We start from the raw sequence: 25,490 nt of genomic DNA, 5'->3' as shown, positions 1-25,490 counted from the left end.
CAACACACCACAAATTACATTTTTATCATCTTATCTCTTATGAAAATAAATATTTATTAAATTCTAATTTATTGTGTTTAATGATTAACGTAATATTTTCAAATATATTTCTAATAAATATATTTAAATTAATTTTAATAAACATAAATTATAATTATAAATTAATTATTTTAAAAATATTTATAATTATTTAAAAAAACAATAATATTATAATATCACTAAACTTTATTTAACATTAAAATTAATATTCAAAATATTACTACTATTTTAATTATTAATTATAAATATTTAATTATCTATCAAATTATTTTAAAAATATTTATAATTATTTTAATAAAAAACAATAATATTGTAATTATTATTAAAATTTTATTTAACATTAAAATTCAAAATATTATTGTTATTTTAATTATTAAAGTAAATGCATATTTACAAATTTATTTTTAATAAATATATTTAAATTAATTTTAATAAATATAAATTATAATTATAAATATTAAATTATCTATCCAATTATTTTAAGAATATATATTTAATTAGTATTTGGGGCATTTTGATCATTACAATAAAATTTACAAAATTAATCTATTATTTTAAAATAATACCAAACACCATGTTATTTATATCACCATACTATTAATCAATATATCTCATTTTTTAATCACTCTAATTATTAATAATTTACTTATCCTATCACATGTACCAAACGGATGATTCAAGAAGTTGCAGAGATTCTAATGTATTCAGGTCTATTGAAGATCAGATAAACTTGGTAATAGTAACTCGACTGCTACTATATTGTATATTGATATTCGATATTATGTGATGATAAAAACTCATCGATTGGTAGATATGTCTCGATTTTAGGACAACAATGATTGTGTTGAGTCATCGATAATAAAAATGAGAAAAATCAACGGACATGAAAAGATGGATCAATGATTCAAAACGATAAAAAGAGCTCATACCAAAATTGTGAAGTTTCCTGTATTTTTACGTAGACATGTTTAAGATAAAAAGACAAGTAATTCCTAGTTTACATTCTTCCATTTAAAATCATCCTTGGCTAGAGCAGAGTTTTGCCAGAAAAACTATTAAAACCTGCTTCAACAAAAACATTTTATTTTTTTATTATTTGATTTAGTATTATTATTAATGTAAAACCCAACAGAGAAATAATTAATGGGCATTGCCCCGACCATTTCACACTACTGGAACCAAGTCTCTGTCTTTCAAAGAAACAGGTCCAAACCTTCAATCCCATTTTCTCTCTCTCATTGTCTGTACGCCAGTTGCTGCCGCACAGGGAATTCAGTCACATACACGCAGGTGTATCAGGTAAAGTGGAAACTTCCGATTTCCACGGCATGCATAACCATTCTGCTCTTTTTTTCAAAACGTTTTTTGCCTCACTTTCATCTGACTCGACCATTTACCGGACTTACGTTTTCAATTGGTGAATTTAATGATGTCCGTGTTTTTCTGCTTGATGTTTGCGTAGAAAATGGCAAGTTTGGTGGAGAGGCTTCGGATTCGATCGGAACGCCGGCCCATTTACAACATAGATGATTCCGACGACGAGAATGATTTCGTTAAGAGAAATTCTGGGTCGGGCTCTTCTAATGACAAAATCGAAAGAATTGAACGTCTTGACGCGGTAGTTTTTGATTTCCTGCCCCTCCCATACGTTTTTTCGCTTTCCCCTTTTTCAGATTTGTGTCACTTAGTACGTAATCTGTCCGCTGTCCAGTTATCATTGTGCGTGTTATATCTGTGTGCTTATCCACGGATCTAAATATGTTGATACGTACCTATGTTATCTTCTTTACTTGTTTTTGGGCATACACATGAATCTATGCACTTATAATTTTGCTTCTTATTGATTCCGACTCTGTAACGGGGCATTTTCTGGATATCGAAGAGGAAAAATCCTGGTTGATTTTCCGGAGTTTTTGGAGACCTAATTTCGGAAATTTCTTAAATTACATACTTCCTACAATGTCACATTAAGTACGGCCGTACTTGTCTCCAAAGTAAGCTATAATGAAGGGGACCAAGGAGCACACAGTTATGATGCCTACATCCGGAATTAGGTTTGAATCAGCAAATCTGATTCGGAGAGTCTAGCAATTGGGAATATAAACATTTAATGCCGATCATACTCTGTGAACTTTCATTGTTGTGGCTTTTCCGGTGTCTGCTTTTAATTACCACCCCCACCCCCTCCCTCCCTCTGTCCAAGTCGAATAATCTTTTAGGTATCGGAATTGATGGTTGTGGAAATTAAATTGTTCGAGCGAATTGTGCGGCTATTTTCCTTGATTGATTTTATTTTCTACACGTGCATCTAAGAGAATTATCCTTTGACTTATCTCCTATTTAATCTCGATGCATAAATAATGGGGCTTCAAATTCATGCCGCAGTACTCGCGTCTTTTAAAAGTGTTGTTAGGTAAGGCCTAAGGGAACGTCCCTGGGAAAACCTTCATGGATTCAGGATTGGACGAACGTATAATAAACAACTTGTAATATTTTCCTACTCACGAAATTAGAAAAAATGGAATCTAAATTCAACCGTGCGTCCGCATCCTTGGACTTATGTTATTATATTTCAATTAATAAAGCAGCGACGGTTTTTACGACTGGGAAATACTAAATACCATTTAGACATGTAACAATGAGATCAAGGAGCATTTATATAAATGCATGAATATGAGGGATACTCATTTATGACATGCAAGCTGTCCTCCGTTTTTTTCTGGGTTATAAGTTAAAATCGTACGTTTTTGCAAAAAAATTGGATGTATCCCAATAAATTTTGGATTTCTGTGCCTTGCATGTTCTGCTGCCTTTTTCGAGTTGCAAATTTCTAGAAATAATTTGTTTCAATGTGTGTCTGTTATTAGAAGGAAGGCCTGTGTCAATCTTGTGGCAAAGGTGACAATCTTTTGAGCTGTGAAACATGTACTTATGCCTTCCATCCAAAGTGTTTACTACCACCACTGAAGGCTCATATTCCTAGTCCCTGGAAGTGTCCTGAATGCGTATGTATCTTTATGCTCCCAATTTCAGTCTGCTTAGGAATGGGTGCAATCTTAGTTTGCTTATTTAACCATGATTTTTGTCAGATCGGCCCTCTCATTGAAATTGAGAAAATACTTGACTGTGAGGTGGGTCCCACTGCTATTGACGACAGTGATGCATCTAAGCTTGGGTCGGATCAAGCTCTCATGAACCAGTATTTAGTCAAGTGGAAAGGCCTATCGTACCTCCACTGCTCATGGTATAATTTTCAACTATCTCTATTTGCCATGTAGTTAGTCAAGTTATTATGTTAAGGCATGTTCCTAGGGGAAGTATATCATCAGTTATTTGCCCAGCTTAAAATCACCAAATCGTGACCAAGCTATTACAGTATCACTTCACATGTAACGTGATACATGATAATCATTAGTCGACTATTCTTCTAGAATAATACTACCATCTAATTGAAATTCTCTTAAATATTGTGCCAAAAGAAGGCGCTGATTGAATTTCACAGTGATATTCTCATTTATTAAGCATGTCTTGTCTTATTCTTACTCATATCGTGCATCATTTGTATGTTGTTCCAGGGTGCCCGAGATAGAATTTGTTAAGGCGCAAAGGTCAAATCCTCGCTTAAAAACCAAAATAAATAACTTCCATAAACAGGCGTCTTCACCAACTAACCCTGAGGATGACTTCGGTCCTATCAAACCAGATTGGACGACCGTTGATCGGATTATTGCCAGCAGGTTTTACATACATCTTTTTGCCGCGTTAAATGAATATCTGTGATATTTTGACAAGGCCTTGTGTCAAATTTTAGTCTTGGACCTTTAATTTTTTTTCTTTTTGAAAGAAGTCTTGGACTTTCAGAAGAACTATATATTGTCAATTTGATTGACTAGACATGTCAATCATATTGTCAAAATGATTGACATGTCTAGTCACCTGAAAAGGGCAAAAAACCTCGTACTCTTGGAATATTTTAATTAATTATCTGGTTAGCTCGGAGTCGTTGGGCGATTTTTGAGAGAAGATTAAATTCAGAGTTGTGACTTGGACGACTAAGATGCCACAATTTAATCACCTGCTTATATCAGATCTAGTTAGGGATTAGAAATTTATTTGCTCCTAACGATAATGTAGTTCCCTAAATTGTGAGGTGTCTTGTGGATTGCTCATCCGCTATCTTTGTAAAATTCTCTATTATTATAATAAATTCATATTTTTCTATATAAAAAAACGCTTGGAGAAATTATTTGTTTCAGGCTTTGCATTCTGAATCTAGAAGTGAATATTTTGAATCAAACTGGCATATTTTTGTTAAAAAATGTTCGATTATCCTCTGCTTTGGTGTACAAAATGTGCTCAATTGTGTTTGCGCTTTTAGAAGTTTGAGTTTTGAATGAATGTTTACCTTTATTCAGTGCTATCAATGCTTTGAGGGAATATTTAGCTTCCTCTAAAAGGATTTAATTTATTAAAGGCTGATTTCAATTAAGATATAGACTTTATGTAGTGTCATGCCTTGTCGATCTGTATGGTTAGATCTTGAAAAAATGTTCAAAATCATGGACGAAAAGCAATTGCTGTTGGGAAAATTCTGGCTCTCACCTATGTGTTGCTTGCTCATCTTTTTAGTACTGCCATTCACATATGATGGCTACTATCATTTAACAGACTATGTGAGTTGATTGAAGGCTTTACTTCTAACCTCGGAATACTTGTTATGCTAAGAGATTTTTCTTGTCTTGTATAGAAATAAAATGAATTTCTGAACTGATGAGTCACAACACAAAATGTGATTGATTTATCAGCTTGAGTTTAATGTCGCTGGTTTTCCGTGGTATAAATGATACGTTGGCATTTTTTGTCACATTAATTCCAATTGTTGTCAAATTATGGTAAAAACCAGGATTGCAGGTGAAGGGAAAGAATACTTTGTGAAATGGAAGGAGCTTCCCTATGATGAATGCAGTTGGGAGTTGGAATCAGACATTGCATCTTTTCAAAAAGAAATTGAAAGATTTAATAGCTTGCAGTCTCGATCTGACAAGATATCGGTGTCAAAACAGAAGAGCAGCCTTCTTGATGCCATTGAATCAAAGAAAAAACAAAAAGAGTTTCAACACTTTGAGAGTAGTCCTGATTTTCTTTCTGGAGGTATGCGATGCTCTGTCTTTTAGTATATATTTTTCATTTGATCATGTATAATATTCTATTTGACTATGTTATCATCAATTAAAAAATCAAGGTTCATTGCATCCGTATCAGCTCGAAGGGTTAAATTTCTTGCGTTTTGCTTGGTCCAAACAAACACATGTGATACTTGCAGATGAGATGGGGCTTGGTATGCTGTTTTGCACCTTAAATTGTCCTTCTCCTCGTTCTTTCTCTTACTTTCTCTATGTTGCAAAATTTTGTACACTAAATGTCTGTGAGCTCAGGTAAAACAATACAGAGTATTGCATTTTTAGCATCTCTTTTTGGGGAGATTCATTACCCACATCTTGTGATTGCTCCTCTTTCGACATTGAGAAACTGGGAACGTGAATTTGCCACCTGGGCTCCTCATATGAATGTTGTAAGTACGCAAAAAGTCTGGGATCATGGTAAATTAGTGTTTATGTTGATGAATAATCAATTGCTGCAGGTGATGTATCTCGGAGGTGCTCATGCTCGCTCTGTGATAAGAGAATATGAGTTCTATTATCCCAAAAATCAGAAGAAGAACAAAAAGAAGAAATCTGGTCAAACAGTCAGCGAAAACAAACAAGATAGAATAAAGTTTGACGTTCTTTTGACATCATTTGAAATGATCAACATGGATTTATCATCTTTGAAACCCATAAAATGGGAGTGCATGGTGAACAGACATTTCCTAGCACTGCAATGTTTTTTATATCCTTTTGATGCTTGCTTTTAATGTCTGCTGGCATCTATTTGTAGATAGTTGATGAAGGTCATCGTCTTAAAAATAAGGATTCAAAGCTGTTTTCTTCTTTGAAACAGTTCTCTAGCAGACATCGTATCCTCCTGACCGGAACTCCACTTCAGGTATATTGTTACTCATTTACATTATGATACATTATACATTATGATCTGTGTTCGCACTCTGCTATTATTGTGCTGTTTATGCTTGTCACATATTTTTATATAGAGCAACTACTACTGTTTGTGCAAAGGCATATCAAATTTTCTGTGTTGTTACCTTAGTGCGTACTTCGTTGGATATTGTTATTAACAACTTGCAGCGAGAACTGATAATTCTACTGTGCTGGATTATTTTGCAAAATCATTGGATAATCTTGAATGAGCGGATGGAATGTGGTTTTTCGAATTATTACTGGATTGATATATATAAATGTCAATTTATGGAGACTTGTGTGGAGTGAGGTTATTTTCAAGTGAGTCAACAATCCTTGATGAAACCTAGTTCAGATTGATGGATGATTGAAATTACTTTCTGCTGTAATTTTTTTTGGGTCCTCCCCTATTCCATTCAGGTTGCAAGGACTGATGGCCTAAATGCTAGCCTGTAGTTACGAACGAAATGCAAATAACTCTCTGGGATGTCATATCTACACATACTCAAGAATTTTGCTTTTTATGCTATGATAAGCATGTAAATTGGCCAGACACTTCACCTTCCATTACCATCACATATGCTTTTTATGCTATGATAAGCATGTAAATTGGTGAGACACTTCACCTTCCATTACCATCCCTGTGTGAATGCTGTACACCAGTCCCTTGAGACTACGCCCTCTATTTTACGAGGTTTTTCTTGTGAAGTCAACGAGTCTCTGAAACTCTTCCCTTCATTCTATATTTGAACAGTTGTGGCATGGCTTCTTATGAAGTTTACAGTTGAAAAAATACTTACTTCTGCCATTTAATTTGTAATGTTATTATATGACCATTGTCTTCATGAATTACAGAACAATTTAGATGAGCTTTTTATGCTTATGCATTTCCTTGATGCAGGGAAGGTCAGTGTCTTCTGACTTGATTTTTATTGTTTTACCATTAGTGAATAAATCAACTATTATTATTTAAAAAATTTCCATGATTCTTTTGTTTTGTCAAAATATATTTCCAGTTTGGAAGTTTAGAGGAATTCCAGGAGGAGTTCAAGGATATAAATCAAGAGGAGCAAATCTCTAGGCTTCATAAGATGTTGGCACCACATCTACTGCGAAGTATTAATTGAAACTTATCTTGTAAATTGGAACTTGTAGTTATTTTCTCGCCTTTATGACCAGGAACCATCTTAAAGCAAATTATATACTATTGTCAAGCATGGTAATAGCACTGCAAGACTAAATCCAAATTTTCACTGGCTTAAAAATTGATTGATTATTTACGAAGATGCATGCGTGGAAGACAAGAGCCATTTGCTCGAACCTTTATGAAAACAAGTACGCATGGCTGACATGCTATACTCCAGCATTTGGCTCACAAACTGCTCGTACCCTCAATTTTATTCCTTGTTTTGACTCAGTTAAACCAGCAACCTATGTTCATCTAATCTCTCTGCCCACAGCATCTATGATTCTCCTATACTATTCAGCCTGCACAATCAATCTGCTAGCTTCATTGTATGCTTCTTATGTCCAGTTCATCCATAATGCTCATTTTTCTCCCATTGACTTAACTGCATCTGGTTGCCATCCTTTTTGGCTTGTGCTATATCAAGCTATTTTTTTTGTTTTTCCTTTTCTTGCTAAGAAACTGGACCAATGTACTTGAGGAGTTTGCAATGCTGAAGGATCTGCAATTTTGTATTTCTACAAACAAGACTTCCTTGACAACAACTTTGATTTGCAGGATTGAAGAAAGATGTCATGAAAGAGCTGCCTCCTAAAAGAGAACTCATTCTTCGTGTTGAATTGAGCAGCATGCAGAAAGAATATTACAAAGCAATTTTGACTCGTAATTATCAAATATTAACTCGCAAGGGTGGCGCGCAGGTGTGTTGTAGATTATTGTTTGTGTTCTTGTCACCTTACTGGAAGGACTTTGGATCAAGCTTAATCTTTTTGTTGATTGCTAGATTTCCCTCATAAATGTGGTGATGGAACTGCGTAAGCTCTGTTGTCATCCCTTTATGCTGGAAGGCGTTGAACCAGAGGATGCTAATGAGTTTAACAAGTACTATATGCATGCCCTCCCCCCAAACACACACATACACAATGATTTTCTCATGAATTTTCTTGATGGAGTTATTCCTGCATTTGATACCCGCACATAATTGTGGATTTACTAGATGTTTACTGTGTCATTCATATATTTTTGTATGTATGCTTTGACTTATCCAGATGGGGATTTTGTCTGCTCACAAGATTCTCTTTACGATTATAAACAGGCAATTTCTGGAATCCTCGGGAAAATTACAGCTGTTAGACAAGATGATGGTCAAGCTTAAAGAGCAAGGCCACAGAGTTCTGATATATACTCAATTCCAGCATATGTTGGACTTGTTAGAGGATTATTGCAATTATAGGGTATTCATATTTAGTTGAACTCGTTAATTGATATGCCAAAAATGTATTTCAAAACATGAACTGACAGTACCGTCCCATGTACTCATTAGAAATGGCATTACGAGAGGATTGATGGAAGAGTTGGTGGAGCAGAAAGACAAATTCGTATAGATAGGTTTAATGCAAAGAATTCATCCAGATTTTGCTTTCTGCTATCAACTAGAGCTGGAGGTTTGGGAATAAATCTTGCAACTGCTGATACTGTAATTATATATGACAGGTAATATAATGTTCTTGGGTTCAGTAGCAGTTATTTGCGTATTTGTATCCTAGTTTTGTATTTGGGTGATGTATCGGTTCTTTATGTCTGTTCATTGTGCTTATTTGAGCTATGTTACTTGCTGGGGTGAAGGAAAAATGGGCTGCGATTGTGACGACCTGTGCACGGGCCCTCACAGTGATTTTATCTTCCCCCTATTGCCCATTTCGTAACTTAAGTTTAAATTTGAGCTATGTGCAAGATTCGATATCTACTGCCTTTGAAATGTGCAAAGCTATATTTATCATAGAACCCCAATACTTAGAATTGGGGCATCTATCATTGTTAAATCTCTCTGCTTCTGTTCTTCAGTACTCGCTCTTGCCATGAGTTTTTGGTAGTGTTGATAATTTAATATTGTAGGATGATCGATCGACAGAGAAAGAGCAAACTGTTGAAAAGATGTTTGTTCAAGTTGATTTATAATGCGCTTGTGTGTGTCATATTATGAGGTCACAAAAGCTCTTGACCTTACAAGTTATGATTGCGATTATGAGATTTATTGATAGTATTAGTTGCATTGATTCTTTGGGATGGAGGTATCTAGTCAGTTGTGATTGGTATCATGGATATAGTTAGGTATTATAAGCCGTACTTTATTTTTTATTTGAATGTCATGAATCTGCTTTAATGTTGTGAAACACTGTTGAATTGTCCATTGTGACTGGTGATATAATAACTTTTGTTATGCCATACACATAGCGTTCTCTTACAATATACTTATATTAATTTTGAGTTCCTGAAATTTTCAGCGATTGGAATCCTCATGCTGATCTGCAGGCAATGGCAAGAGCTCATCGACTTGGTCAAACAAATAAGGTTGTACACCTTGTTGATCATTTTTTGGCTGACTCTTGAATCTTCAATTTGTCACTAGGCTTATCACTGGTGTGACTTTTTTTTGTGCAGGTGATGATTTACAGACTCATAACTAGAGGAACCATCGAGGAAAGAATGATGCAGATGACAAAAAAGAAAATGGTTTTGGAGCATCTTGTTGTCGGAAAGCTCAAGACACAGAATATAAATCAGGTAAAGATGTCATATGACAGTATGCACAGTTTTTCCTTTTCACCATGACATTGAAAAGTATAATCTCAATTTGAAGGTACATACTGTATAACAAAATCTCTGCAATTTCTATTACAAGTGCAATGTTATTCTAGAGTATATATGAAATAAACATGTGAATACCACTCACTATAAGTTTCTATTCACAAAACTTTCAGAATATAATTAATTCCTATGGAGTATTTCATCTCAAATGTAAATTAGATTTGTCAGTGTAAGCGCCATCTTTGTGTAAGTTTAGAAAACATTACATTGGTGGTCATCTTTGTCCTTATCACGCAGGCACAGATCTAAATTGAAATTTCCAAAATTTAAATTACCCTCTCACTTAAATTGACATGTTCCAAAATGGTAATCTTATAGAGGCTAAACGAATATGTTGGATTAATTTTAGTCGGACGAGGATGAATACCCTAATGTTTCTTCCTTGTTAGTTGCTGACATGTGGAAATGATATGCCATTTGTCATAGGGGCCGAACCACCCAAACTTTCCCCTTAGTTTAGTATGTCAGTGAAACTGAACCTGTACTAGTATAATACTAGAGAGTCAAACAGCATTTGGATGTTTCCAGGAAGCTGCTTTTGCTAGAGGCTTTGTTTTCTTGCATTTTTTACTTCTTGAATCGAGCTATGTCCTAACCCACTTCTCTGCATGGTGGTTTTTCAAAACAGTTGCATTGCATTAAGAATCTTGAGGGCATCACATCGGCTATGTGTTTGTTGTTCCTACATCCCCTTTTTCTTTTTTTGGTGTTGTGCCACTTATTCAATGCTCCCATAATGTGTGACTTTCCTTTCACCTTGGAAGAGGTTACATCCTCTCCTTCAATGACTTGCGCTTCTGGTCTGTTTGTTTGAAACCTAGTCTTGAATCACAGATTTTGGATTACAGTGGGAAATCAAATAATATATTCTAATCAAAGATATTCTTTGATTTCTACGATTACTAATATCTCTACCATATGGGAATGATGAGAGTGTTCTGGAAAGAGATTTGTTTCAGTTTCAATTTAATCTCTTTGAGCGAATTATTTTCTTTTCTTCAAGGACATGGCATTCATTACCGTCCCACTTCCACTCCCTTCCTGAATGTTAATATGGTGTATTCTTCCAGTAATATACTGCTTTTGAAAGACCTAGCCAACTCTTTGGGAAGCATCACACCCCCTCGTGTGATTTTGATGCTCTGAATTAAGGTCATGAGAACTCCTTGGTTTCCTAAGGATCTGGCTACACTCCAGAATCAGCGAAGAAAGATTTTGTAACTGGCCATTTTGGTATATTGGATAAAAGGAGGATTGCTTATTCTTCCAATATTATCCTATTTCTGCGTGCAAATTTCCTAGCCGTTATTCCTTAGCCAGATTCTGTACACTGTTTTAGTCTGATTCATTCCGTAGGCATGGAGGTTTACTTATCTCATGAGGTAAAAACAGAGAGATTAAAAGTGATTAAATGCCCAATGCACTGCAGCCTCGTTATCCCATTTGGCTTGTCCATCCTTTCGCCTGTTTCTTGCCCATTAACACCAAGCGGTAATGGTGGTGATGAAGGCAGTGGGGAAACAGGGAAATAGAAATTAATGAGGCAAAAGATCAAGTTTGGGATTCCTAAGGTGAAAATACATCTCTTTTAGAGACATTTTTATGGATAAAGGATAAACATGAATCATGTAGGAGATAAAAAAAGGATAGAGATGAGGAAGAAGGTGAAGAAAAGAGGAGGAAATGATGGGTATGGTGGGAAGTTGTGCCGGTGGTGGAGAATAAAGAGATGAAGAGGAAAGATGATCGGGTGTTTTATGGTGTATGGGTTTAAACGAATCAAGTCGGCTCATAATGTGTTTGATTGATATTCGAATTATAGAATTTGAGCCGAACGCAAACACGACTTAACTTTTTTTCGAGCCAAACTTGAGTTCAATTTTTTTGTTCTATAGTTTGTGAGCGTTCGTGAGCTAATATTTTATTAATATAATATAATTATTAAATAAATATATTTCCAGTCTTTATTTTAAAGTAACTTGCGAATATGTTTGAATATTTCGAGTTTTGAATCAAATTCAAGCCAAAATTAGTAAAATTTCGAGTTTCGAATTGAATTTGAGCTCGAATATATCTAATTCTAGCATTAAAATTTTTTTTATATCTGACTTGATTTGGTTCGTTTACACCCCTGTTATGGAGTAAAAAATTTGGGTAGGAGAGAGATCATGGTTAATTGTGACAAAAATAATTTAAAACTATTTTCTGGTGTATATTCATCAAATTGAATAAAAAGTACAAACGATCCTTTTATTAATCTACGCAGCCAAACTAAGCAACAATGTATCCCTTTATTACTTTTAAAACACGAGGTTCGGATATTTTTAATTGTTTGTTGTACGTGAAATAATCAGATTGTACCACATTCTCATTTATATTCTTGTGCTGAGACACTTTGATTTTGCTACAGGAGGAACTGGATGATATCATAAGGTATGGCTCAAAAGAATTATTTGCCGATGACAATGATGAATTGGTAAAATCTCGGCAAATTCATTATGATGATACTGCAATTGATAGGTAAATCATCTACCATTCCCAAAGATTCCTTTGACGCGATAAAAAGTTCATGTTTTTCATAATAAATCTGAACCCCTAATCGAATCTAGGTTACTTAATCGCGAACAAATCGAAGATGAAGAGTCTTCATTGTATGATGAAGAGGAGGATGGATTTTTGAAAGCCTTTAAGGTGTGTAACTTTCTTAAGTATCAGTATATTTTGTTGTTACAATCTAAACATTATCACTGAATCACTGAGGTCACGATTGGTTCGAACGATGATATTATTGAATTATTAGTAAATAAGTGATAAAAAATTGAAAGACAAGGACATGTAATATGTGGTGATAAAATAATGTTATATTTGGTTTGATTTTTACGAATAAGATTAAGGAGGGATTGGCTGTATAAAATGATTTTATTAAAAAATGAACCTAACATGGTTTAAGCCCAAAACCATCACTTAATCCCACCTTATCCCTCATACAAAATACAGCCTGGATGTAATATTTATGGGGTCTTCTGCCCGCCATCAGGATTCTAATGTGTGTAGATGGATCTATGCTCGTTCATGTCCTTGAGTTAATTATAACAACAATTGGAAACTCTATATCATACCCCACACGATATGATATTATGGAGCATCTCAATCTGAAAATTTTGATGCTTATAGGTGGTTGATGTATTTATGATTTTGCTATGTTTTCTGATGGTAAGATACCTGTGATATTTCAAAGAAGCCAATGCTAGCTTTTATATCCATTGTTGTTAGCAATATGGGAAAATATCAGGTTTTATTTTCCTTAATCGGAACTGTTTCATTCATGGGTTTTGGAGCTACTTTTGATAATTTAAGGATTTGCACGTCGGTTTGAATCTTTTGTAATCATCAAGCGCATGCCTCAGGTAGCAAATTTTGAGTACATTGATGAAGTAGAATTGGCAGCAGAGGAGGAAGCACCTGCAATACCAGCAGAATCTAAAGCACCTTTAAACAATCCTGAACGAGCAAGCTACTGGGAAGACCTTTTGCGAGACAAATACGAAGTGCAAAAAATAGAAGAGTTTAATGCTATGGGAAAAGGAAAGAGGAGCCGCAAACAGGTTTTATATTTGAAATGTCAATTCACTTGAGTTACTTGCTGACAAATGCTAACAATATGATAGAATTTGGAATAATTAATAGGAAGAAAATAAATCAAACACAGAAGTTTAGTGCTTTGAGTGAAGTAATGAAAACCTTTTTCATTTACCATTACGTAGTCATGAAAACCTTTTTCATTTACTATTACGTAGTCATGTACTTTTGCCATAGTTTTTGCTAGGTGTGCATGATATCTCAATGCTTATATTTTTTTATTTATTTAAGAGATGAACTTTTTGTTATGCCTGTTATAAATTCAATGTTTCGTTTTGTCAGATTGACACAAACTCAAAATTTTTATGGTATTTTACTTTTAGTCCTTGTTTACAACTGAATCATGTCTCTAATGGAGGGAATTATTGTCGGAGGAAATCTGCCAAATGGTTGACGAGGAGCATATGCCCTGAGAATTTAAGATTGAAGAATCCTAGGAGGATGTAGATTTTAATGACCTAACAAACCTGTAGTGCTCAAGTAGTACTTGTATAAAATTAAGAATATCAAGGTCTTGTAATTTTTTTTTTTACGGTTCAGACTTCAGATTTCTCACTTAGGGTTCTTTTAATAGCAAGAGGGGTGGGGGAGGGATAGGGACAAGGAAAGGGAAGAGAAGTCCTACATGTCAGTTTTAAAAAAAAAAAACAGTTTCAAAAAAAGAAAGTCCTGTAAGTCCAAGTATGTCTCATTTTTTTTGGGTGATATTTGTCATCCGTTACGCATGCAATCGGCAATCCACATTGCAATTATCAGATTTATCCTTTTTGTAAGTGTCAAATTAACCCTACCACGATTCAGTTTAATGGGTGAGACTTGGGGTTGGCGGATAAAGTCACTTATAGAAGTCCTTGGAAGTTCATTTCTCAATCTTACCGGGCTTTCATCATCTGATTAGACTAGTGCCTAAAGAGGGTAATTTGATTCGATTTTGGGAGGATGTTTGGGTGGGTGGGGAGTCGTCTCAAATCAAATTTCCATCTTTGTTTCGTATTTGCATTGCGACCAATAGGCCTATCCGTCATTTTTAGAGGTCGTCACTACTCAGGGTAGTTCTTCTTTCATTTGGGATGTGAGATTCAGAAGAGATCTGACCGAGAGTGAAATTTGTGAGTTTACTGCTTTGCTACGAGTATTACAGAGTGTCAAACCACAGTTGGGTATTGAGGATTATAGAGTTTGGTTGGGGGAACTTTCGGGCGTTTTTTCTGTCAAATCATTTTACGACTCTTTTTTCCCTATCTCAAATTTCTCAATCTTACCGGGCTTTTCATCATCTGATTAGACTAGTGCCTAAAGAGGGTAATTTGATTCGATTTTGGGAGGATGTTTGGGTGGGTGGGGAGTCGTTTCAAATCAAATTTCCATCTTTGTTTCGTATTTGCATTGCGACCAATAGGCCTATCCGTCATTTTTAGAGGTCGTCACTACTCAGGGTAGTTCTTCTTTCATTTGGGATGTGAGATTCAGAAGAGATCTGACGAGAGTGAAATTTGTGAGTTTACTGCTTTGCTACGAGTATTACAGAGTGTCAAACCACAGTTGGGTATTGAGGATTATAGAGTTTGGTTGGGGGAACCTTCGGGCGTTTTTTCTGTCAAATCATTTTACGACTTTTTTTTCCCTATCTCAAATTTTTCATTATTCGTTTGCTACCATAATATCTGGAAAGTACAAGTCCCACAAAAGATTAAGATTTTCTCGTGGATCGTGGCCTTGGGGAAACTGCCTACGTGTGACTCGGTGCAAAGAAGGTGGAAGGATTGTGTGCTAAGCCCGCAGTGGTGTTGCTTATTCAGGAAAAATGAAGAGAGTCAAGATATCTACTACTACATTGTTCATTCTCGAGGGGTATTTGGATTAATGTCTTACGAGAGTTGGGATTCCAGTGGCCTTTTCCGAGGCATGCCAAAGATCTTTTTATCTCCGACTCCTACTGCCAATTGGGGAAGAATTTCAATGATTTCTGGTTTCTCATTGTTCATTGCATTTACTGGTCTATTTGGTTGGAAAGGAATAAGAGAATATTTGAGGACTCGTCGGAAAAGATCAAATTCAGAGTAGCATCTTGGACTATCACCTTGAAGCGCTTTAATCATTTGTGTATCGCAGACCTAGTTAGGGATCGGAAATTTGTAGGGTACTAAGTTAATGGTTTTTATGCATTACTCATGAACTTTTAAGTTGAATTGTAACCTTGCTGCGGATTACTCATCCGCGTGAACTTTGTAATGCTCTATTTTATAATAAAGTTAGTTTTCTATAAAAAAAAAAAGAATATTCCAATTTTCTCAAGCTGATTCTCTTTTCCATCTTCCTTTGGGCCATGAGTTTCCTGAGTTCTGATGATAATATAATACTTTGAGATTTTGGGTAACATCATAATATCTTGTATACCATTGCCCTTTATTACTTATTTTGTATGCTGAATTACAGATGGTATCTGTTGAAGAAGATGATCTCGCTGGTTTGGAAGATGTAAGTTCGGATGGAGAAGACGATAATTATGAAGCTGAGTTAACTGATAATGAAACAGCTTCAACTGGAGCTGCAACTGTTAGGAGACCTTACAGAAAAAGAGCTCGTGGTATAGGATTAAATACAGATTATGCATCAGTTGGTATAAATGCAGCAATACTATCTAACTTTTGTCCCGTTTGTTATAATTTATTGGCAGACACTTCAGAACCACTTCCTTTGATGGAAGGTGAAGGGAGATCTTTCCGAGTTCTTGGATTTAACCAAAATCAGAGGGCTCTATTTGTCCAAATTTTGATGAGGTTCCATATAGAGTATTCCTTACATATTGTGTCATTAAATGCCATTTTTCACGCTCCTTCATTTCTTGCTTGCTCCAATATTCTCTGTATGAGATTTTTGTTAAATTCATTCAATATAAAAGTATAATGCAAGCAATTCCTAATATTCCTCACAGGTTTGGCGTAGGGGACTTCGACTGGGCAGAGTTTACACCACGTCTAAAGCAGAAGACTTATGAAGAGATTAGAGAGTATGTGATTATTACTCCAGCCTACTTCAAGTCCCGTATTTATCATAGTAATGTTGATTGATCAGTTCCAATGTCAGAGTGACTGCACATATTTAGGCTTCTCAGACTTGTATCTTTGTTTAACTTGGTTTACATGCTTAAGCAGCCAATATCTTCGTCATACAAATATAATCATAAACTATTTGGGTTCATCTTAAGAGTTAGTCGACGTGATCACTATTTTTTATCATCACATTTTTTTAGCGTCACCAATGTTTTGCATCGATCATTTGACTTTTGATAAGGAACAATATGTTAATGGGGTCTAGCCATCTAACTTGTGAGACATCTAACTTGTGAGATTTTCTGACTTCTTTTCAAAAGCTAAGTTTTTAAAATTTTTATGGAAGCTTTTGTCTATGATTTTTTGTTAGCTGTTGATCCAAGTGATGTTTGCATTGGCAAGGATCTGCATGTTAAATTTTTTAGCTTAAACTGCTACCACATGAAACAGTTGCGACCGCTTTTCAGAATCTTCTTAACCCAGCTAATCTGTTTTCCACACAAGGGGTGAGAGCATAAGTTGGCTTGACTGTTAGTTTTGATTGGAGATAAATATTCTTGTTACCTTTTCTTCTGCAGCAAGGAAATCAGGATTAGTTGTGACTATTTTAAACAGGGAAATAAATCATAAAAGATGAAATGCCTTATCCGCAGGTTCATGAATTGGATATGAGAAAAAAATGGTCTATTACCAGCATAATTAGAAAATCTGAAACCTTTTTGGTTATTGCCTCTACTTCACTTACGCCAGACTTTGTTCGACTTTCTGCTTTGGTTTTGTTCAAATTGGGCATAGATCAGAAAAATAATCAAAATGTCGAACTTTAAATCAAGCTAAAGTCACATTAAATCCTATGCCTTCTTTATATATATCCAAACGAAGAATGTATCTAAATCTTAATGCCACAAGCTTTTTCATGGATTTGTCAATTTCGACAGTTGCTGAAATTACGTTAGCAGTCTCCTGCACTTTGCTAAAATGAATTAATCTTTTTAAAAATTATCCACAATATTTTTCTTATTTATCCCTTTAAAAAGTTACACAATAGTTTAAGCTAGCTGTCAACTACTTTTGGTCATTAAATCTTCACATATCATCACTTCCTCCAAATGTATGTATAGGAGCTTTCTCAGATTGGTTGCCTAATAGGATAGGCAAATGCGAATGCGAATGCTGATAACCCTAAAGATATGATAAAATGATAGTGCTGAACAATTTACATTTTGATTATCAAAGTTGGTGGGCTAATATTTTTTGTTTGGTGTCAAACCTATTTTGGGCTCTTCCTATGTTTCACAGTACATGTACTGAATTCAGTTACTTTCTATACAGTTATGGGAGGCTTTTCTTATCACACATAGCCGAAGATATAACGGACTCGCTTACATTTTCAGGTAATTAATTGTACTAATATTTTCTGTAACTTCAATGATTATCTTTAAAACTCTCTTGGTGCAGAACCTGTTTAATTATTGCATTCTCTTGATTGCAGATGGTGTACCCAAAGAGGGACTGAGGATACAAGACGTGCTTGTTAGGATTGGAACATTACTTCTTATTAGGGACAAAGTAAGTTCCACGATGCTATAAAATAATTATCAATGCCTCATACATGTCTCTTGTGATTGCAACTGAAGAATTGAATACTTTAGTTAGTTGGTTTCCTATGTCTTTGTAATCTCTAGTATCAATAGGTATGAGAATCCATGTTGCTGTAACCTACTGCATGGATGCACCGTACTGGTTGCATTCATGTGACACCTAAAATTAATTCTCCGATGGATTCTAATTAGCTACTGCCTTGGGTTTTAAATGTATAGACATTCTTCTTCTTCTCCTTTTTTTTTCTGCTGACCTCAATAAATTTTTCCTTGCATGATTCTCTTTAAGGAATTAACCCTATTTAAAAATACAACATTCGTCATGGTGAATGTAACTGTGCTTAAGGTACAAAATCACCTAAGTTTCTTAAGCTTGGCTGTTTTAGTTGTGATGTTAGTGAACTGTCCTTTAACATATACCCCAAAATGAAGTGTATTACTAGAGGTGGCTTTCACCGTTCATGTTTATACTAAAGTTCTGTAAGTCCCTATACCAAAGTAGCTATGCATTACATGGATTGACAAGGTTTCCAAGACCTTTTAGTATTTCATTGTTTGCTTATGATTTTCACTTACATTTGAAAGCTCGTCTTTGACTTGGCAGGTGAGAGCTTTATCAAAGGAGGGCGCTATTCTTTTCACAGATGATATTATATTTCGCTACCCGGGATTAAAAGTAGGAAAACTTTGGAAGGAGCACCATGATCGGTTGCTATTGCGAGCATTATTGAAGTACAACCTCTTTCCTCTTTCTTCCATGCGTGCTAACATCAAGTCTCATTAGCTGGAAAAGCAAAGATAATGCTGACAATATAGTATCCTAGTAATGTGGAAGGTGTTGATGGATATCATGTCGAAGGTGGGAGTATGAGGAATAAAATTGTTTGGAAGAAATAATTGTGAATTTGTGGCCCTTGATGCAATAAGTTTTGGCGAATTCATTAAGATGGCTAATTAAATATGGCAGGATAGTGTTTTCTTTTCCTTACCAATTAGGTCTCTTCATATAATATTTTACTCGCTAACTTAAATTTTGGGATTAAGCAGGTTATGGCATTTTTATTTGATTAAACACGATATTCGTTTAACTTTCCTCAAATTCTATGTGCATTATCACGATTTTCTTTTGTTTGTATGGACGTGTAGACATGGTTATGGAAGATGGCAAGCAATTGTCGATGACAAGGACTTGAGATTCCAGGAACTTATCTGTCAAGAGCTGAACCTTACTATGATCAATTTACCAGTCTCAGGAGCTCCCCAAGTACAAAATACTGATTTAGGAACCTCTCAAACACAACTTCATCCATCAGGGACTCTGCAGGCTCAAGCGTCTTCTGGAATTCCTCAAGCATATGGGCCTACTCCAAGTTTGTCTCCTGCACATAACGGTGCAAACTCAGAACATGTTGATGTGACTGGTAATCAGGCAAAGGGAGCTAATGGTGCCAATGATTTTGGAGCTGATGTTCCACGTGGAACTCCTGACACTCCATCCCGAGTGCAACTTTTTCAAGACCAATCTGTGCTATATCATTTTAGAGAAATGCAGAGGAGACAAGTTGAGTTTATTAAGAAAAGGGTGCTGCTTTTAGAGAAAGGACTCAATGCAGAGCAACAAAAAGAATATTTGGTAAGTTCTTTTAAGTTCCCTATTAGTTTATGTTTGGGATCTTATTTGATCATAGCTGGATTTCCATGTCTAATGAGTAACAGAAACAGTAGAAAAGTGTTTCCATTGTAATTGTATGAAAGGGTATTAGAGTAGTATACAGATCTTTACTTATCTTGGTGCTGTTGGCTCTTCACTGGCCATGAGATATTATATTGTTGTCTTCTGTTTGTTTGAAGTTTAATTAATTGATAAAATTCTCTTCGCTCCATTTAAACTGCAATTTGATTTTTTGAACATGAATTATACTGTTTGAACAAGATTATAATCTCAGGGTGACGAGAAAACAAACATGCCAAGTAATGTGACAGGGCAGAAAGTCGCAGATGTGAAAATTCCAAGCTCCAATGGATTGGATTCCCAGATGACCAACCAGTTGCTTCAAGTTGAAATTATTTGTATGTATCTTTCCTTTTTCATTTCTTTTCTTTAAGTTTCTGCGGACCAATGAGAAAATTGAATTTTAACTTTTCCAAATTTATGTGTTTGGGGATTGGACTAATCTGGTAAAACTGGTGGTTAGAGTTCTCACTTATTGCATTGACGTATCTCAGGCTTTGTTTGCTTTATATGTTCTCTCGTGCATGGTTATACCCAGGGAGAGTAGCCATTTGACTATGCATTGTTTATATTATAAGACTTGTCTTTTTTTTTTTGCCGATCGGCAGATTCTTGACATCTGCTGCAATCGTGAATTGAGGTGAGATTTGTTGAAAATTATGTTTGGGCACTCTGAAACTTTTTCTTTCAATACAAGTTTTGATGAATGTTTTCTTTCTTGTGATATGCCTAGAAATTGCAATATTGTTGGCCCTTACATGAGGTTTGCATGTTCTCTCTGATAAGACTATATGACCTTTATTAATTCAGCTCCCGAGGAAATTCTGAGTGCTGCTTGTGATAAAAGATCAGATCGCTTGGATATGGCCAGGCTCTACAATGAAGTAAGTTTGTTACATACATATTTAAATTAAGTTGACGGAAATAGTGTCACAATATTTGTTAATGCTGAGACGAGCTAGTTGGATATATTGTATGACGGAAGTGGTATCACAATATTTGTAAATGCTGAGATGAGATAGTTGGATATATTATAAAGGGGCTGTTTGCAGATGTGCAGGGTTGTTTTAGACAATGACCAAGATTCAGTTGAAGCATATTTAGCTAATAGACCGGCAAGTTTGAAAGTGAGAAGAAATTTGGGTGGGTTAAAAGAATTTAATGAAGAGATAAATCACATACTTTCAGCAAAGCAACAATGTTCTCCAGGCGTTGAAACTATTACCGCCTCTGCTACACCCACAACTGCAACGGATAATATTATATTCGGAGTTGTGAATATAGGTACAGAAGCAGAAGTAAAAATTAGCATTGAAAATATTAATGCTTCGTCAAATGGGAGTGAAGGAGCTACAAAAATGGTTGTGGATGACGATGATGCTAGCATCATTACTTCTTTCGAAAGGAAGTCAGACATGTTTTTGGACTAGCCAGCCAGCCATATCTTCTCAACTCTATTATAACTATTCTATTTCAAAAACGGTTTGATTATGAATGACTACAAGGGAAGTATTATTCTTCTTTCTTTTAGGGTAAAAAAAGAACTTCATCAAATCAATGGGCTGTCTTGTGTAATCTTTTCAAGACTTGATTACTAATATCTTTATATTATTGACCTGGACTCCAATATGGTGCATATGTTTTCTGGTTGGTGGTGGTGATATGCTTTAAACGATTATATATATGCCCACGACAAAAAAAAAAAATAAAAAAATAGCAAGTGCAGATAAGCACGGGCAGAAGACCGAATGTGCGTGAACAAGCGCACGCTCAACTAATTAATTGCGAGTGGTTGGATTTGAATTGAGTTGAATTAAGGGAATTTTTTTAATTATATTTTAATAAATTAGGTTGATGAATAGGTTAAACGATATATAAATAAATACATAAATTAAAAAGAAAAAAAAAAGAAAAAAAAAAAAAAAAAATACATAAATTCTGGACTCAAGTTCTAGGGTAATTTGCAAGCTACTCTGTCGTTGGCTTGTACTCAAGCTACTCTGTTACCGATTAAGTGGAGTCTCGTTCACAAAGAGTGAACCTTTTTGGTATACGAAGGGAAAGAAAGGATTTGAGCCTTTTGGGTCTTATTTTTCCAGTGAAAGCTCAAGATTCTAGGTTTTTTAAGTCCATTATTATTATTATTATTATTATTATTTTATTTTTATTTTTATACTACTAAAACCTTAATTAGTTAAAATTTTACAGGAGACACTTCTTTACGATTTAGGTTGATCTGTTTTTTGTCAACGTTTTTACTCCTTCATACCTTTTCATTTACGCTTAATGTTAAATTTCGCTTAAGCCATCATAGCTCAAGATGTAATTTCGAATTTAACCAAGTCACAATTTATGAGGCTCGTGGATTCCAAGGATCTCCATCACATTTCTTTCCTGGAGTCTTTGGTCAATCAAAACTTCTGCCAAATGGTTGGTCATTCTCTACATAATTCCTCGATGATTAAAATTGATTTTTTTTCCCTGATATTCACCTATAAATAAATTGACATGTCATCAATGTTTAACCAAAAAGATACTGATGCAAACAACTAAGTTTAAATTATAGGCCCCAAAATAATAATGTAACTACAAAGATAATCCCATCAAAGTTCCAGGCAAACAATCTCCATATACATTTTCATGTCTTGACATAAACGATACATCAATATGAATGTTCCATTACATTTCTTGCTGATTGATCAATCTTATAATCCGGAGAAAGCTATCTTTTACCATTTGATTCCAATGCTAAAAGATAGTTTTGAATATGGCACTGTTTCCTTACAAAAGTACAACACCAGTCAACTAGAACTTCATCAGTGTATGAGTTGTACTGAACTTCAATTACTCACAAAACATAAAAGAGGATGCATAAATAATGTAATAACTAATAATTTAAATTTAGTACTACATAAAGAGAAATCAACATTGAACATAAGAAGATAGCCCATATGTTATAACTTTTTACAGTTTTTAAAGCAACTGATTATTGGACAAACATAATAAATGCATGTAAAAACTAGATAATTAAATCAATTATTTGGGATGTATCATGAAAGCTTATCATTTGCCTTTAAAGAATAAACATTTGTAAAGATTCTTTAAGATAAAGTTTGAGAGGAGATCTGAAACCAACCAAATTACTTTTCATAATTGCAAACAAGTGGTCCTCAAGATGAGCAACGAAGATAATACGGCATGGGGAATTCATTCGGGCTCCATCAGCTCACGACCCAATTAGACAAAGCATGACTAAGTTTCAAGAATGGGTAACAAAGACCAACAACACGTTAATGTTTAGATTCAATATACAAAAACAATCATCATCCTCCACTCAAAGTCTCAAACCCTAGCAACAACTTGATTAGTAGATATCTAGTCTAGGGAAAAGGTTCCAGCAACTTATGAGCTTCAAATAAAATTTGCAAAATTTGTAAATAAAGTTCTGACAAAAGAATGTTCGTTGTGTATCACGCGCATTCGCTCCAGAAGTAAAAGAAGTGGAATCTGACATTTCTTAATGAATAAGAAGAATAGAAAGGACTTACGAGTTGTTAAAGCTGGACGGAAGGAGTAGCGATCACCGGAGGAGAAGCAAAGAGCGCCGGAAATGCGGAGGATTGCGGAGAGAATGCAAGAGCGTAAAAGTGAAAAATGGGGAGAGACTATTGCTTTATATAGGCGGAGGAAATTCAATCTAAACCGTTAATCTGAAAATTAATGGACGATCATGATGCTCCTTGGAAATTGCACGAAGAATATAAACATGAGGGTACGGAATTCAAAGCGACATCCGACCTTTCGACTACATGAAGAGTATCTAAAACCCCTAACAAAGTAATCAACTCATCAAATTCAACCTCATTCAAAGCTTTGAAGAGCAAATCTCATGCATATGTGGAATTAATCGGAAATTTATGTGACGATGTATCATCGCTTGACTGGGAAACCAATTCTGAGATCAGTTAATAGGCTTGCTCTGTTTGGTAATTATCTAATCATGATTGTAATTTGGGTTCTCTCATGGCTATTTATTGGACTGCATTGGTGGTCTTTTTGACTTCTTATTCTCTGTTACCATATGTTTCCAGTGATTCTGATGTGTTGTTTAAGGAATAAATCTCATTATTTGAGATTTTTTTTTCATATTTATATGATCATTTTACTTTTCCCAATAACTGTAAATGACATGTCAGATCCTGGCCCTTCCATTCCCCATTAGATAGCCTGGAGCGAAAATTCCAGGTGAAGGTGAAGGCACTCGAGCTTATTTTGCAGCCGTGAGGTGCTTTTCGTCAAGTGCTTTATCTCATGATTGTCTTTGGCTGAATATTTTCCTTTATTTTTTGATTTATTTGCTTTGGGTAAATAGTGAAAATGGGATTTCAATAATACTTTACCAGGTATTTGTGTGCGCTTTCTATTTACCAACAAGATCAGCAAAATAATGGTGAACGAGCTACTTATGTTGTTCATGCTACTTGTGAATGCCAAATACCTCAAGGAAATGGTGGTGATAGACTCGCTGCTTGCCCACCATGATCATTGCTAGTGACAATTTTCATACATTTTATCAAACCGAACACATTGAAATAATAATTTAGCCATTAGGATTTCCCATTAGGATTTCACTTTACGAACTCTATTACAATTAATCATTCTTAAGCTTGGCGGAACTAAGAGTATCACTTGATGAAATTGAGCTAAAGTAAAATAGAGATCCCCTTCTACCAGTTGAGCCGTAGAGGAAAATGCAACAGACAGAAAAACAACCTTAAATAAAACTTAAAACGAAGAGTATCGAGAATTTCAAATACATCTGTGAAACTAATACTTCTTAAAATAAAACTCTTGTACAAAACAAATTATTAATCCATAAAGCACTAGAATCTTCCTCCTTAATTCTTAGTTGCTTCTGTTGAGCGGTCTTAGCCATGATCTTTGTAGCATTGCACATATTATATTCCAAGGCGGCAACCCAACACGAATATCAGGTTGGTTATAATAATTATTTTTCTATCCAGTAACATGCATAACATAATAGCTTTAAAATGTAATAGACGTACATAAACAGAAGTCAGTAGGATATATGATACTAACTTTTACTGTTTGTTGGCTTCCAAGTATTCTTACTCATTTAGTAAATGATTGTATTATGAATATTCATCAGCTGGGGTATAAACCACCAAATCTATCGTACTAAATTATTAAGAATTTAACTAAAAACTTAAGTGGAAACGAATCTGAAGCCATAATTCTGAATTCTTTAGAACGTGTTTTAAATATCCAGATCTACAAGATCTTTTACTTGAGAGAATCCTTAAGTTTTTTCTTTTGAACTATTTTCTTAATGAGAACGAGAATATGGAACGTGATCATGCGCGATCTGAGGATCATGATATATAGTTAATGTCAATCATTAATATCTTTTGATATTTCTATTTTAGCTCATCATAAAAAACAGAAATGATATTTATGTCTCTACACATTAAAGACCCACAACCTAATAGATACATT

At 34.8% G+C, this 25,490-nt stretch overlaps 1 protein-coding gene and 1 long non-coding RNA gene across 5 annotated transcripts; one reads left to right on the top strand and one right to left on the bottom strand.

Annotated features, from left to right (window-relative positions):
- Positions 1-1,177: 1,177 nt before the first annotated feature.
- On the top strand, positions 1,178-21,600 carry LOC142545119 (CHD3-type chromatin-remodeling factor PICKLE-like). Of its 3 annotated transcripts, none has more exons than XM_075652094.1 (31): positions 1,178-1,338; positions 1,502-1,657; positions 2,907-3,044; positions 3,129-3,283; positions 3,615-3,776; positions 4,943-5,190; positions 5,282-5,377; positions 5,475-5,611; positions 5,681-5,893; positions 5,977-6,084; positions 6,969-7,019; positions 7,130-7,229; positions 7,858-8,000; positions 8,084-8,181; positions 8,396-8,534; positions 8,624-8,793; positions 9,585-9,651; positions 9,742-9,864; positions 12,359-12,468; positions 12,558-12,639; positions 13,356-13,553; positions 16,024-16,174; positions 16,265-16,367; positions 16,523-16,597; positions 17,973-18,034; positions 18,133-18,209; positions 18,846-18,973; positions 19,388-19,874; positions 20,188-20,311; positions 20,784-20,857; positions 21,026-21,600. In XM_075652094.1, the coding sequence occupies exons 1-31, from the start codon at positions 1,183-1,185 to the stop codon at positions 21,401-21,403; spliced, it is 4,509 nt and encodes a 1,502-aa protein (XP_075508209.1). In that variant the 5' UTR covers positions 1,178-1,182; the 3' UTR covers positions 21,404-21,600. The 3 variants fall into 3 exon arrangements, with proteins under 3 accessions (XP_075508209.1, XP_075508210.1, XP_075508211.1); XM_075652095.1 differs by having other exon boundaries at positions 21,034-21,277; XM_075652096.1 differs by lacking the exon at positions 21,026-21,600 and having other exon boundaries at positions 20,582-20,826.
- Positions 21,601-22,523: 923 nt separating this feature from the next.
- On the bottom strand, positions 22,524-23,607 carry LOC142544513 (uncharacterized). Of its 2 annotated transcripts, none has more exons than XR_012820053.1 (2): positions 23,522-23,607; positions 22,524-22,753 (listed from the first exon to the last, which is right to left on the bottom strand). It is a non-coding gene; the product is annotated as an uncharacterized LOC142544513 (long non-coding RNA). The 2 variants fall into 2 exon arrangements; XR_012820054.1 differs by having other exon boundaries at positions 22,524-22,811; positions 23,522-23,599.
- Between the last annotated feature and the right edge of the window lie 1,883 nt (positions 23,608-25,490).

The sequence above is a fragment of the Primulina tabacum genome, chromosome 5 (genome assembly GCF_025594145.1).
Source record: "Primulina tabacum isolate GXHZ01 chromosome 5, ASM2559414v2, whole genome shotgun sequence".
NCBI classification, from domain to species: Eukaryota; Viridiplantae; Streptophyta; class Magnoliopsida; order Lamiales; family Gesneriaceae; genus Primulina; species Primulina tabacum.
Note: the sequence above shows the minus strand (reverse complement) of the source record. Positions and strands in the feature narration are given on the sequence as shown.

Bases quoted from the DNA above. Each gene is read 5' to 3' on its own strand.
- LOC142545119 (XM_075652094.1), top strand. From the start codon at position 1,183: ATGGGCATTGCCCCGACCATTTCACACTACTGGAACCAAGTCTCTGTC. The intron at 3,284-3,614 runs GTATAATTTTCA...ATGTTGTTCCAG, and splicing joins TCGTACCTCCACTGCTCATG to GGTGCCCGAGATAGAATTTG. The intron at 8,001-8,083 runs GTGTGTTGTAGA...GTTGATTGCTAG, and splicing joins CTCGCAAGGGTGGCGCGCAG to ATTTCCCTCATAAATGTGGT.